We start from the raw sequence: 14147 nt of genomic DNA, 5'->3' as shown, positions 1-14147 counted from the left end.
TTTCTTTACAGTTTCACTGTAAAAGGTCACTGCATGATGCATTTGGGACCCGATTCAATGTAACCGAGATAATTTTAAATAAATAAACTGCACAGTTCCTTTGAAGTGTTAAATCTTTGGGTTGCCAATGGTCACCTATTGCAATGGGTATCATCTTGGGGAAAAAAAATGGAAGCACGAGGAGTAATTTCTTCATGGAAAGGGTCGTTAAACATTGGAATGGGCTGCTCGGGGAAGTAGTGGGGTCACCATCCCTAGTGGTGTTCAGATAAACAACTGGACATGGCACTTAGTGTCATGGTCTAGCTGACAGGGTGGTGATCAGTCAAAGACTGGAGTTGGTGCTCCCAGAGGCATGTTCCAAGCTGATTGATTCCATGATTCTGAAAGGGTGCTGCAGGTGGATAAGCTGCAAATCGTGTGGTATCTTCAGATCCATTCAGAGTGGCTTTGGCCAGCAGAGGAGAAGCAAAGTCCTCACTTAGCCTACTGTCTTGGCTGTGTTTCTTCATGCATTGCCCAGACCCCAGGGTGCTGCAGTGCCAATAAGAGCTGTGTTGAGGAGCATCGTGTGGCCCCTGGGGTGCAGCTTGCCACAACATTCCCTGGCTCAGCACCTCTGAAATGCTGAGGCTCAGGGAAGCTGCGTGCTTAGGATTTAATTTATATCTAACGGAAAATTGTGATTCTTTTCAAAAGACAAGTAGTTATGAAGTTAGCACTGCACAGTTGGATCCAGTAGGAAACGGGGACAAGCGAGGTGCCTCCCAGGGACTGGGTTGTTAGCTGGGTTTGTGTAGGGGTTGCCATAGCAGCTGCCAGCAACTCCAAGTGCCCAGGCAGACCTCAGGCTTAGAAACCTGCTGGAGGTTAAGCAAGTGCCACAGTCGGCACTCTGTGCCCAACACTTCTTAGTGGGACCTGCAGCTGCTGTGTCAGGACGACTTCAAGGTCTCCCCCAGCACGTGAGTTCCCACTCCTTTCAGCAGTCTGATTGGAGAGAAATTGTGGTCATGCAATTAGAAATAAAGTTTTGGTGATGGGCAGCCTTAGGGGAGATTTTATGACTTTGAAAACTGCTTAATCTTCTCTTTTTAAGTTATAACCGAAAGAAATTTTTTTCTTCTTTTTCTTGCTAGTCTATGGTGCTCTAACAGGGATAAAAATACCGAAGATGTGTTTATTACAATGTTACATTGTCCAGTCATTTTATGTATTGTTTGTTTAGGTTGATTTTTGTGTGGTGGTGCAGATGGAGGAGACTGTGGGAGGTGAGACTGAGTTAGAGGGAAGAGTCAAGCCCAGTTCCTCTCATGATCACTCTGCACAGCAGGAGTCAGAACAACTGAGAGCAATGCAACTTTCTTCCAAACCTGCTATCGAGCTCTGTCCACCTCTCATTGCTATAAAGAAAGGTAAGGGAGAAGATAATGCGAAGTACTTCATGTTGGCTTTGTATGGAGGAAAATAGATCCAAGAACAAAATGAAAAATGAATTATTAAGCAGAGTGGTTAAGTGGTTATATATTTATATATACTGGGTGGGTACATGCTGATCTGAATGTGCCAGTTTAGGGACTGCAATGTGCAATTTTCAGCTGTATAAATAAATATGTACATACAAATACGCAAATACATATATGTGTTATATATATGTGTGTGTGTATACATGTATTTACAGGGTCTTCCACAGTGCAACTCTGATCCCTTGGCAGATTTCTTAGTGTTGAATCATAATAGCATGACTAGAATCATTTTTCTGGAATTAAAATGGGTCACACTCTAAAAGGTGGTGTACTCTATAGTATGGCACATAATATGGTGTCTCTTTTCTGCAATATATTAACAGTGGTAGTAGATTGAACAGTTAGTTCAAAGATTATTGAAGGTGGCCTCACAACAACATCAGCCACCTCCCTCTGTGCCTGTGGGTGCATCCTATCAGGTCCCTTGGACTTATGTACTTTCACTTTACTTAAGTATTTCTTGACCTTGCAAAAGAGGATCACTTTAGAGAATACTGAATAAATATTTGTGGCAACTGGGAGAGGTGCTGAGGCCTGGAGAAAAGCTAATGTCACTCCTACCTTAAAGAAGGGCAAGAAGGGGGGCCCAGGGAATTACAAGCTGGTCAGCGTCACCTCAGTCCCTAGGAAGGTGGTGGAGCACCTAATCCTGGACACCATTTCCAGGCACATAAAGAACAAGAAGATGACTGGGAGTAGTCAGCATGCAATCAGTGAGGGAAGAAATGCTTGACAAACCTCATTTCCTTTTGCAGTGAGATGGTTGGTTTAATAGGCAAGGGGAGTGCTGTGGCTATGGTCTGCCTTTTCTTCAGTAAGGTTTTTGACGTTCTCCTGTTGGGAATTTTTTATTGTGCCCCTTGTGATGGATTAAACACACATTTGCGCTGAAATATATTTTAAAAACCCAATGCATTGGACAGATTTAATTCCATAACTGATTCTATAAGATGTCTGCAAAGGTGCTTCATGAACCAGTTCCTTATATACACTTGCACTAGCACCAGTCCTTTAAGCATCAGCATGGAGCATCTAGCCCAGCCTTGCATCGATCTCCCAGCACCAGCTCTGCTGCCCAAAAGGTAGACCCTAAGCCTTGCATTCCAGGATGGCTGCAAAACAATGCTGTGGCTATTTCTTATCTCATCACTAAGAGAAACTATACTCCCTTACATGGAGTTGTTCTGTCCCTGGCACTCCTGCTTCCAGCCAGCCTAACCCCTTCTGCAGTTGGGCCTTCTTGCTCTCCATGCTAGATTGTTCCTGGGTTACAAATTGCCACTTCTGAGCATTACAATTTAAACTTCCCCTTCACTTCTGTAAAATCCTTGCAGAGAAGCTATCGAAGTAGGGGCTGGCTGAGCAGAAATGAGATGGATTGAAAACTGATTGAACAGACAAGCTCAGAGAGTGGTGATCAGCAGCATAACATCCAGCTGGAGGTCAGTAGGTAGTGGTGTACCCCAGGGGTCAATACTGAGTCCAGTCTGGTTCAATATCTTTGTCCATCATCTGGATGATGAGGCAGAGTGTACCCTCAGCGAGGCTGCTGGTGGCACATAAATGGGAGGGATGGCCAACACACAGAAGGCTGTGTTGTCCTTCAGAGGGACCTCAAGAGGCTGGAAAAATGGGCTGACAGGAACTTCATGCTGTTCAACTAAAGGAAGTGAAAGTTCCTGCAACTGAGGATGAAAAAGCTCATGCAATAGTACAAACTGAGGGCTGAACAGCTGGAAAACAGATTGGCAGGGAAGAACCTGAGGGTCTGGTGGGCACCAAGTTGACCATGAGCCAGCAATGGGCCCTTGTGGCAAAGAGGGCTGATGATACCATGGGCTGGTTAAGGAGTATTGTCAGCAGGTTAAGGGGGTGATCCATCCTCTCCACTCAGCACTGGTGAGACCTCACCTGGAGTACGGTGTCCAGTTTTAGGCTTCCCAGAGCAAGAGACACATGGATATACTGAAAACAGTCCAATGAAGTGCCATGAAGATGATGAAGGCACTGGAGCACCTGCCCTATGAAGAAAGGCTGAGAGATCTGGGTCTAAGGGGGATCTTATCTATATATATGTGTGAAAACCTGAAGGGAGGGTGTAAAGAAGAGCTAGTCAAACTTTCTTCAGTAGTGTCTGGTGACAGAACCAGAGACAATGGCACAACTGAAACACAGAAGGTTTTCTCTGAACATTAGCAAACAGGTTTTCACTGAGAGAGTGACTGAGCACTGCCACAGGTTGCCCAGGGAGGTTGTGGAGTCTCCAGGTATTCCAAAACAGTATGGAAATGATCCTGGGTAACTGACTGCTTGAACAGGGGAGATTGGAGCAGAGGTCTTCTAGGGATCCCTTCCAATCTCAACCATTCTATGGTTCTGTGAATAAAACATTATAATCAGAGATACAATCTGTAAGAAAATTTATAAGGAAATCAGTGCAATTAGAATTTTAGTTTTAGTCACAATCTTAGCATTTATTTAGAACAGATTAAGCAGTAATGCATGAAAGCTGAGTGAGCTGCTCATTAGCACTACTGCATGCTCCACCGAGGATCCTATTTGCTGCCAAGGATGGCACATAAATATCATTTCCTGAGAAATAAAATGGTTCCTTTTACTTGGACTGAAAGCAAGATGTAGAAATTACAAATAACATTGCTTGGTGCTTTCAAATAATTATCTTTTTAAAGCTAAATAAAACAATATTTCTGTTGAGGAGAGATAAAACAATATTTAGAAATGCTTTGTAATTAAAATTTTTCAAAGAGAAATGGCAGCTGTCTGGAGATAAGTTATTGTACTTAGTATGAGGAAAACGTAAATGCTCTTATTTGTTACTCAAATGACTTAAAAATATTCAAATCCTAATTTACAGAAAAAAACAAAGGCATGCAATTTTGAAAAAATTAAATAACTTTAAGGGCTTCAAAAGCCTCTTAAGGAGACTTAAACATTCTGCAGAAGGTAGTTACACACCCTAATTATATATGTCCTGTTTTTATTGCAAATATTAGCAATCTTTATTCTTCAGGTATTCCATATACTCAAGTCATCTTGCAAGTCTCTGCAAGTAGCAAGTTTGCCAGAAATACATGAGACTGACAATGACAATTTAGATAAAGAAGTCACAGAAGAGGAGTAACCGGGTGACAAAAGCAATTGCTAACAGTGGCAATATTTCAGCGTCTCTATTTTTTCCAGACCTGATTTCTTCAAGCTGGTACCTTAAATTGCTTTTCCTTACCTCTACTGCTATCAGTAGGCATTGTTTGCAATTGAACTTGAGATAAAAGCCATTATGTATCATCTTTTCCTTCTAATGGCTTCTAAGGGTTTCTGCCAAGGCACAGGTTTTCTAATGTTCCTTTCATGTCTCATTTTCCCCAGCCTGAGAAGAGGTTAGCCAGCAGATACTAAGACATAACACTGCAGGTCATGTAAATGCATTTGCTGTGCATTTACCTGAATAATTCGAACTTGTCCTTTCTTTTAACTAGACACAGAAAGTAAATATCGTAGGCGTGGAGGGGACCTGAAGACAAGGAGCACTGAGCTACAATCTGCTGTCGCAGGATCATCTTTGACTGCTGTTCTTCCGGCAAGTGTTTTCATTCCACAATAGGTTGTGACTCAGCTACCTCTTGTCTGCTAAATTTTCTTCTGTACAGATTTTTCTTGAAGTCTTCATTGACAAAAGCTTAGTCTGATACTGAAACATGTTTTGGCTTTTTTAATGTGTTTTTATTGAGTCATCCGCTGGTTAATCCTCTTTCTTTTCCACCATGAGAGTTAATGTTGGTTAAGAATACTTGAATAAGGTCATATTACATCAAGGAAGGCATATGCAAAATAAGCTGTTGACATGGAAGCCCGAGATGATAAACAGCTGACATAGATGAGTTGGGACCTACATGGTGAATTAGAAAAGATGTAGCATTTAGAGAGAGCAGAAGGTATTGATCAAGAACTGCAGGTGTTCAGGTACTCTTGCTGTCTCCTGGTCTCAAAGAGATGCAGGTAGAGACAAGAGTGATATAAAACATCCATTCAGAGTCTGGGGTAAGACAAAGGTGGACGTTGACCAGCTTTTTGTTTTTAACCCAAGAATGGGATAGATCAATTACAATTCCTAGTTTAGACTACTGAAAAGATGATGTAATTTATCTTTGTTTATCTCCAGTAAAATTTGTGAGGTACAGAGACACTTCAGGCATCTCCAATACTCATGTCAGTGGGAGCTCTTTGTAGAAGGAAATGACCAATGTGGTGACTTTTTTACCCAAATCTTTAGTTTTCTTTATAGCTTCTGAAGATTTTCTGTTGACTTAAAAATTCTACTCACCTCATCTATTTTCAGTCTTGTTCATGCTAATACGAAGACTTTTAAAAATCCTTTTTTCTACATAAGTTTCCTTCTTTAACATTGCGCTGCTACCTTTATATGAACTGCATATTAAGCATCAGTTGTATATTTGTTCCTGTGGTGACTGATTTTACAGTGATTTTCCTTTATTTCCTTAAGAGTAATAACTTGATACTACTTATCAAAATGTTGTCAGTATAGAGATAGATCTGTTCCCAAATGTGGAATATGGATGTATAGAAGTTTGGAAGTTGGATTCACAAAGCTGAGATTTGAATTAGGGCCTTTATAGTGCTAAATTTGTATTGTGACCTTAGCCTGGATCCACATCTAGTTCTGAGGTCTGGATCTGAAGCTTCAGATCTGAAGTTTCCATAGTGGTAGCTTCATACTGAGAAATAATTGTGGCCTAACAGTTAATTATTACTGTTCTTTTCCCTCTGCATTCCTTAGATGTAGTTTTTTATGTTCCTGCTTGAAGTAGTTTATGAAACCAGCTTAAAGATCAGCAATGTAAAATACAATCCTTAAGTGAGAAAAAAGAATCTCTCTATAACAAAGTTTTATTTTCCAGACAACTGTTAAGAAAAGTGTACTACTTTCCATTGAAACTAGAAAAGAACTAGTCAAGCAAGCCAAAGTAACCAAAGAGGAGAGAAGAGCTCAGATAGATGGAAGACACAAATATTTGATATCAAGATTAGCAGATGGGATAGGCTTAAGTGAGCATCAAGTGGAGGATGCCATTATTTCTGATGACAAGGTGAATATTAATTAAATTATTGTTAATAAATATATTTCCAAAATTTTCAGTCTTTTGTAACTACTTCACAACTAACTTCACAACTTTTTTTTTTTGTTAGTTTCAACTTATAGAACAATTCTTTGCCCCTAGTGGACTTAAAAAGTTGCTCTTCTTTTACCAAGAAGTATTGCAGGTATGTTCTGTTATTGCTTCTGCAAAAGCAAAGTTGTATTTAAAAAAACAGTAATCGCATGACTCTTGCAAAATTCAGAAGATGCTAACAGATTTTTTTTTTTTTGCTATGCATGCTGATGTGGGAAGAACTTGGATCTCATTGTTTAGATAACTGCCATCTTGGCTTACATAGAAATGAGAGGATGCCCTGTGGCATGGTTCACAAAAGAAAACTTAAAAACAGTCATGTTAAACAAATATCCAGACTTTAAATGTGATAAAGATAATTGAGGCAAAGTTTTCACAGTACTCAGAGTTTAAAATACTAGATTAGCTAGCAAAAGTATTGTAGGAATAGGGGAGCTCTCTGTTTAAAAACCGTTTGTCTTCTTTTCATTTGAACTGTGCTAATTCCACTACGGACAAAGCACTCATTCAAGAGTGTGAAAAATGATGCAATTTCTTTCTAAATTAAGGTGGGTCATTCTGTAGAAAATAATCTTAAGGCAGGAAAACTATGACTAGAAATAAGGCAGTTGTTGTCCCCAAGTTGCATTTTTCTCCCTATAAGTTTTGAGAAGGAGAAGGCTCTGCTTAAAGGGCAAAATAATTTGTTCAGCTTCCACTGAGTGTGTGATATCAGGAGGTGCCAAATGACCTTGACATTGCCTAATACAACTGTTGTGGGCTTCCAGAACTGCAGAAGTCCTTCATCTGTCCTTTCAGGTTATGCCATTGAGGAGCCAAGATAGGGAGAGCTAACTCACCATATAGTGGTATTTTAGGCTTGTTGAGGAGAAAAACTGCTTGATCATCAGCTAAATGCAAGAATGAATTATAGAATAATTACAACCTAGATAAATTAAAAGAACTTTTGAGTGTTACTGGAATTGCTTAGAGACTTTGCAAAGCACAGAATGAGCTCAGCTGTCAAAACAGTTTAATCAGTTTTTCGTTTCACTGGGACTGTGCATGCACATTTCTGGGATGAATGTGTTTTTCTTTGACTTTAATCAAGATGAAACAAAAAAACCTTGACATTGTTTTCTTTAACTGACAAGTCAGAAATAAATGCCCAGCCTGCGTTAAATGAAACATTTCATTGCTGCATATAATTTTTTTTATTATGACCTTTTTAACCATTAAAAAATTATTTTGTTAGAATTCTATTTCAGAAGCAGCATAGCATAAAAATAAATGTTTCTGATGGAAAGTATGAATGCCATCTCTAGCATCTTCCACCCCATTCTGATGAGTCAAGAAATCTCATTAATTTGACTGTTTTGCCATCAGTTTGATTTCAAACATATTGGTGAATTGGAGATTACTGAAGGGCAGTGCTATACATGCTTGCCCTGTTCTTATCTATTTTTTACCATTCTTGGACGCAGACTACTGACCAGGGCAGACCATTGGCCTGACTAGTAGGCACAGTTTTAGCAAGATTTGTCAAAGATCCTTTCTTTGTTGCTGTTCATCCTTTTAGGTGCATGATGTTCACTTGAAACTGTGCGTAGGAGTCAGCAGGTGCTGATTTGGGGTAGAAGTGAGGAGCCACCACTGTGTATCATACATCACATGTTTAGTCTAGCATCAACTGAACACCCAACGTTTTAGGAAGAAGGCTGTCCTCAACTTTAAAAAGAAATATACCTGCAGACTTCTTCCACATTATTTTCTGTCACATTCTTCCAAGTTTCAACAGATTATTTTCCAAAATGCATGATACAAAATTAGAGGGAAGCAGGTCTTTATTAGGCTTAAACTTTTTTGTTGCATCAAAGGGAAGAGGTTGTAGATACATCTCAGTGGAGAGGGACCTGTGGCGGCAAGTCTTCTCATGGAGAAAGTTTTTCAGTGGTGTATGGTTAAAGACACGTGCAGAAAGCTAAATTTCTTTGCATTCTTGGCAGGATCTAGCTGACAGTGTTGCTGTGAGTCTCACCACAATTACATTATGATTTTGCAGACCAGGCAAATGACTCTTTCACCAAGACACCCAGTTTGTTTTCACAGAGGAAGCTGCTCTAGGAAACACTTCAGATTTAATTTTATTATATTTTCTGAGACTTTTCCCCCTTCTCATTTGATTTCTTTTTCCTGAAAGAATGGGGCTATGTAACTGTTTACTGGGGACTGTGAGATTCATGCAAAGCTTATTCTCCAGAGAAAGTCAACCTCATGGTTTCAATCTGGGAATTACTAACTGATTCAGAAGTAGATTAGTTATAACTCACATATTGAAATGGATGAAGTATTTGTATGATATAGGTTTTATTTTATTAACCTCTTATTTATAATTTAATTGCTAGCAAAAGTCAGGCGCACCATTGTGGTCAGATGGCTCAACGAACAGTTTGCCTCAGAAGAAGTTATTTATGACCATGGGTTCCACTGAGGTATGGTTGAAAAAATTCATTAGATGACGTTTAAAAAGTAAAACATTGAAAAACCATAATAGTTCTGCAGTGTTATACAACTTTTTGTAATTCTTGGAGGGATATGTAAGTACTTAGTCTCTGCAGGATCTCCCAACATCTCTTGAGATGAGGTTGGCGTTCACCAGTAAAATGAAGTGATTTGACTGTTAGAGAGGAGAGCAGGTCAAATAAACACTGTTAAAAAAAATCACAGATCCTAAGTTTTTTTGAGGACTGCATGTTAGGAATTTTCCAGTGCTTGTGCACTTCTAGTTTTAAAGTGCAGTTCTTCAGTGGTTTTGTATTTCCTTTCATATAATAATACTGCACATTACTCCAAAAATACTGTTAAGAATTCCTTTATTTCATTCAAATTCCTCCTCACTGTAATGTCTAAGCATTATTCAGCAGTATATTCAGAGTAGTCATTAAGATTTCTGATTAATTTTATTTCTTTCCATCTCTTTTGGGCGGAAATCAGCTGTTCCATATACAGTTTTCTTTGATTAAGGAATGGTGATGTTTTGGGGTTTTGTGTGGGTTTTTTTGTTGGCCCCAAAGAGCTTATGTTAACACTGGAAAAGTAGGTTCATTCCTTTGACATTCGGACCAATTTGAATGGCTTTTCAAGTTTGTTGTAGTTGAATTGTTATTAGGTTTAATAGATTAAAACCAAGCATTGTTCAAGTATTAATTTGAAACTTTCTGCAGTCATCAAAACAATGAAAATACATGTTAAAAGGTGTTTGGATCAGCAGGTTTTAGCAAGGTTCCCTTTTTTTAAGTTCCCATTATAAAAAATGAAATAAAACTCATTCTAAGATGATCCATTCTGGTCTATCTATGAAAGTACTTTAAATATTTGAAAGCAAGAATATCTGTAGTTTTTTTTTTCAGTAAGTTTATGCTGTCAGATTCAGAAAGGGATTAGACAATCTCATGGATAGGTCCATAAATGGATTCTAAAATGACTAGACAAGAATATGACATGTAACATCTCTCATACATCGATTGCAGGTGGTCAGGGAATACAAGAACAGCAGAGCCCAGGAAATAGTCTAGCTTGAAAGCTCTCCCCAAACTGCATTTTCTTAGTGGAGGTGCAGTACTGAACTGCTTTGTTCAGAAGGGCATTTTTGACATTCTTATGTCAGATGGAGAAAATACAGTATTTGATTGGGGAGGGACAGGTGCTCAAATATCCGGCAAACAGTTCATTGCCTTTTTGAATAATTAATTTTTTACAATTTTGTTTTCAGCACATTTTTAAGTTTTAAGTAAATTACTTTTACTGTATACATGTATTCTTTTTAACTGTATGCATTTTGTCCTCTTTACAGGACTTTACAGGAACTTGTGCATTTTTCCTAAGGACATCTGATGAAGTTCTAACTACATCAAATATTTCCCAGGTCAGACCAAAATCATTCAGTGTTTGCAGTGTACCAAGTATTTTCTCAGACCTTTATACATGCAAATGGAATCAGAAAAAGAAGTGAGGAATTCTTTCATGAAAATGTCTAGTTCTATGTCAAACAGAAGCTCTTTTTCATCTGAATAAGTATTTATGATAAAGTTCTAATGATTTATAAATTAGCTACTGCAATATTATTAAAAACAAGATTTTAATTAATAAAAATATGTTATTAATTAGTCATTAAAATATAAATTTTAATGGCAATAGGGAATAAAGACCTAAACTGGGAGATTTTATTTTAAGTAATGAGCCTAAATTATGAAAATGTTGCACTTACACTGTATCTTTTAAACTTCAGTATCTGAAGGGCCTACAGGGAACCAGGAGAGGGACTCTTTATTAGGAACTGTAGTGATAGGACAAGCAGTAATGTGTATAAATTGAAATATAAATTTTAATGGCAATAGGGAATAAAGACCTAAACTGGGAGATTTTATTTTAAGTAATGAGCCTAAATTATGAAAATGTTGCACTTACACTGTATCTTTTAAACTTCAGTATCTGAAGGGCCTACAGGGAACCAGGAGAGGGACTCTTTATTAGGAACTGTAGTGATAGGACAAGCAGTAATGTGTATAAATTGAAAGAAATTTAGATTAGATACTAGGAAGTTTTAATGTGTGAGGATGGTGAGACACTGGCACAGGCTGCCCAGAGAGGCTGTGGCTGCCCCAGCCCTGGCAGTGCTCAGAGTGATCCCCTGGCAGTGTTCAAAGCCAGGTTGGATAAAGCCTTGAGCAACCTGGTCTGGTGGGAGGTGTCGCTGCCCGTGGTAGCAGAGGTTGGGACTAGATGATCTATAAGGTCCATTCCAACCCCTCAACATTCCATGATTCTATGATAATGCTTGAAACTAACTAAATTAAGGTTTTTCTGCCCCCAGTAGCTTGTCATGTATAAGAAAAGTACTGTAACAGCTTTTTCTGACTTTCAGAGGTACTCATGTTCTTGGGAAATATTTAAAATAGAACAGCATCCATATACCAACATTTAAGAATAGACATTAAAAAATGCAATAAGCCTGAAATCAAATTCTCAAAAATATTGATGGATTCATTTTTGTCCTGTACAACTTTTCTCCTTTTTCATCACTAATATGTTAATGTGTTCCATTTGTGCAAGCCAAAGCTGTTCTAAGTTTGTTCTCCAGCTACAGTCATGCAAATTAGTACTTCGCTTTCTTTCAGTCACTTGCTTTATAACATTGTTTTTACAAATACCTTGTCCAGATGTGCAAAGTAATTTCTAAACTTCCTCTTCTCACACCCTGTCAGTCCTGCTGTGCTGCTTCAGTTGGGTACCTTTCAGAATGATTGTTCAAACTCTTCCATTGCTTTCCTTGGTGCCTTCTCTCTGCAGTTCTCTTGTGATCACCCTCTTTTGGCAGGGGCTGTCATGTGGCTGTCATCAAACTTTATTCCTTACGTGAGGCAGTATTTTTAAGTGTTAGAGAAGGTACAACAAGCCCTAACTTTCATTCAAGCCAGTTTTCACAGTGATGTGGCTTGGAGCTTAGTCTCAAGAGTGGTTTGACAAAGTTTGGTTTGTCCTGAAGAGCTATGCAGGAACAGTTGGAAGGAGAACCTGAGAACCCCCTAGAAATACACAGATTTGTCCCCTATTTCTCAAGACAAATAGCTGAATCTTCAGCATCCAGTGGAAAGAATGGATCTGCTTGTATGTCAACCCTGTAGTAGAGATTCAGAAGTCTTAATTTTCCCTGTCTCCCCTTCCCTGCAACAAATGCAAACACTGTCATATGGGAGAAAAAAACATTGTTAAAAGTATCTGAAGCGGAAAAATAGAGGTCAGTTAATTTCTTCATTGCCCTTCTGTTGCTTCCTTCTGCTGTTTTCGTAGCACACCCTCTTGCAGAAGGAAGTTGTTTAGGAGCATTGTCTTATTAACAATCTTGTGGGCATTGCCTCCCAGGGAACATGTTCAGACATGCAAAGAAACCTGATCTTCCTCGTAAGCAGTTCTTGATTGTCATCCGTAATTCCTCCACTTTTTGAGAAAGAACATGCAAAGAAACCTGATCTTCCTCGTAGGCAGTTCTTGATTGTCATCAGTAATTCCTCCACTTTTTGAGAAAGACCTTTGTACTCTCCTGTACTCTAGTGAGATTATAATGCTGTAATGTTGTAAGGCCATAGTATTTCACTCATGCATAACAACTAAATGTCTTAAATGCTGTTCTTTTGCATGCCAGTGAAATTAATAATCAGGATAGCCAAGAATGTCAAAGCTTCTACCCAAAATAATGTGTGGCTACCATTCCTGAAACAGCCTGGAATTGCTGTCTCTTCACAGGCCAAAGTTGGAAGTAGAAACTTCCAGGGCAGAACTTACTACACTTTTCCCCATGTCAGTGACTCCTTCATTATGATGAAAGCAAAATCAGTCTATGATTGTGCAGTTCAGAAGTTCTGAATGAGGCTCACTCTCTGATAACAAGGCATATTCAGAGCCAAAGCAGCTAGGCAGTGTGGGTAGTAGAACACACAGAGCCCATGTTCAGGATGTATACATTTGTAAGCAAAATGCTGGTAGTGGAAAAGCCAACCAAGTCATAAGCAGATAGTGCTGGGAAAAGATGCAATCCCTCACTTCTTCCAATTTATGCTTTATGTTCTGCAGTAAAACTCCACATATCAGTTCTGACTTTCCCTGCAATGTACTGCTTCTTGCTTCACATTAACTAGGCTAGGCTAGGCTAATTCAGTTGGAAGGGACCTACAATGACCATCTAGTCCAACAACCTGACCACTTCAGGGCTGTCCAAAAGTTATAGCATGTTGTTAAAGCCTTTGTCAAAATGCCTCTTAAACACTGAGAGGCTTGGGGCATCAACCATCTCTCTAGGAAGCCTGTTCCAGTGTTTGACCACCCTCTCAGTAAAGGAGTGCTTCCTAAGTGTAAGATCTTTCACAATGAACTTAAGAGAACTGTGCAACCAAGAGAGGCATTTCTTGCCTGATACATTTGTTGTTCTTTTTTGAGACATTTATGATAGATGGAAGTGTTCCTGTAAATGAGAAATATAGACATATAATTGTCTTAACCATATAGCATCAATGCAATAATTAATCTTAATTTTAATTGATTACTAAAGTGTAGCTACGATTTGGGATTGACTCTTCTGGTGACTCAAGCTTAAGGGCAAGTCTGGGAATTTTCAGTTGAATTGTAGTCTATGTCTAATACAAATTCAGTAGCTGTGGGCAATATCCTCATGGAACCTACATAGTTTTGGACTGTATGTGTTTGCCATGTATCTGAATTTCACTGCAATCATGCAGGGCTGAAAAAGTTCACATGCACTTTGCTAATTTTTGTTTCTTCCCGAAGGAGGTGAATTTTGGCATGTTTTATTGTATTAATGGAAATATGCTTCAGGGCCTGGAATTTTTCTTGTCCCAGATCATGATACCAGCACTTA

At 38.8% G+C, this 14147-nt stretch overlaps 1 protein-coding gene across 1 annotated transcript in view; it reads left to right on the top strand.

The window, feature by feature from the left end:
- Positions 1-1252: 1252 nt before the first annotated feature.
- Positions 1253-14147, top strand: part of LOC103802057 (dynein heavy chain 5, axonemal-like) — a 158752-nt gene continuing 145857 nt past the window's right edge. Inside the window, exons 1-7 of the mRNA XM_009074495.1 lie at positions 1253-1434; positions 5025-5124; positions 6464-6652; positions 6753-6827; positions 9121-9207; positions 10569-10640; positions 14057-14147. Coding sequence (XP_009072743.1) covers positions 1253-1434; positions 5025-5124; positions 6464-6652; positions 6753-6827; positions 9121-9207; positions 10569-10640; positions 14057-14147 — 796 coding nt within the window. The remainder of the gene's footprint in view (positions 1435-5024; positions 5125-6463; positions 6653-6752; positions 6828-9120; positions 9208-10568; positions 10641-14056) is intronic.

The sequence above is a fragment of the Acanthisitta chloris genome, unplaced genomic scaffold (assembly GCF_000695815.1).
Source record: "Acanthisitta chloris isolate BGI_N310 unplaced genomic scaffold, ASM69581v1 scaffold8785, whole genome shotgun sequence".
Taxonomy (NCBI): Eukaryota; Metazoa; Chordata; class Aves; order Passeriformes; family Acanthisittidae; genus Acanthisitta; species Acanthisitta chloris.
Note: the sequence above shows the minus strand (reverse complement) of the source record. Positions and strands in the feature narration are given on the sequence as shown.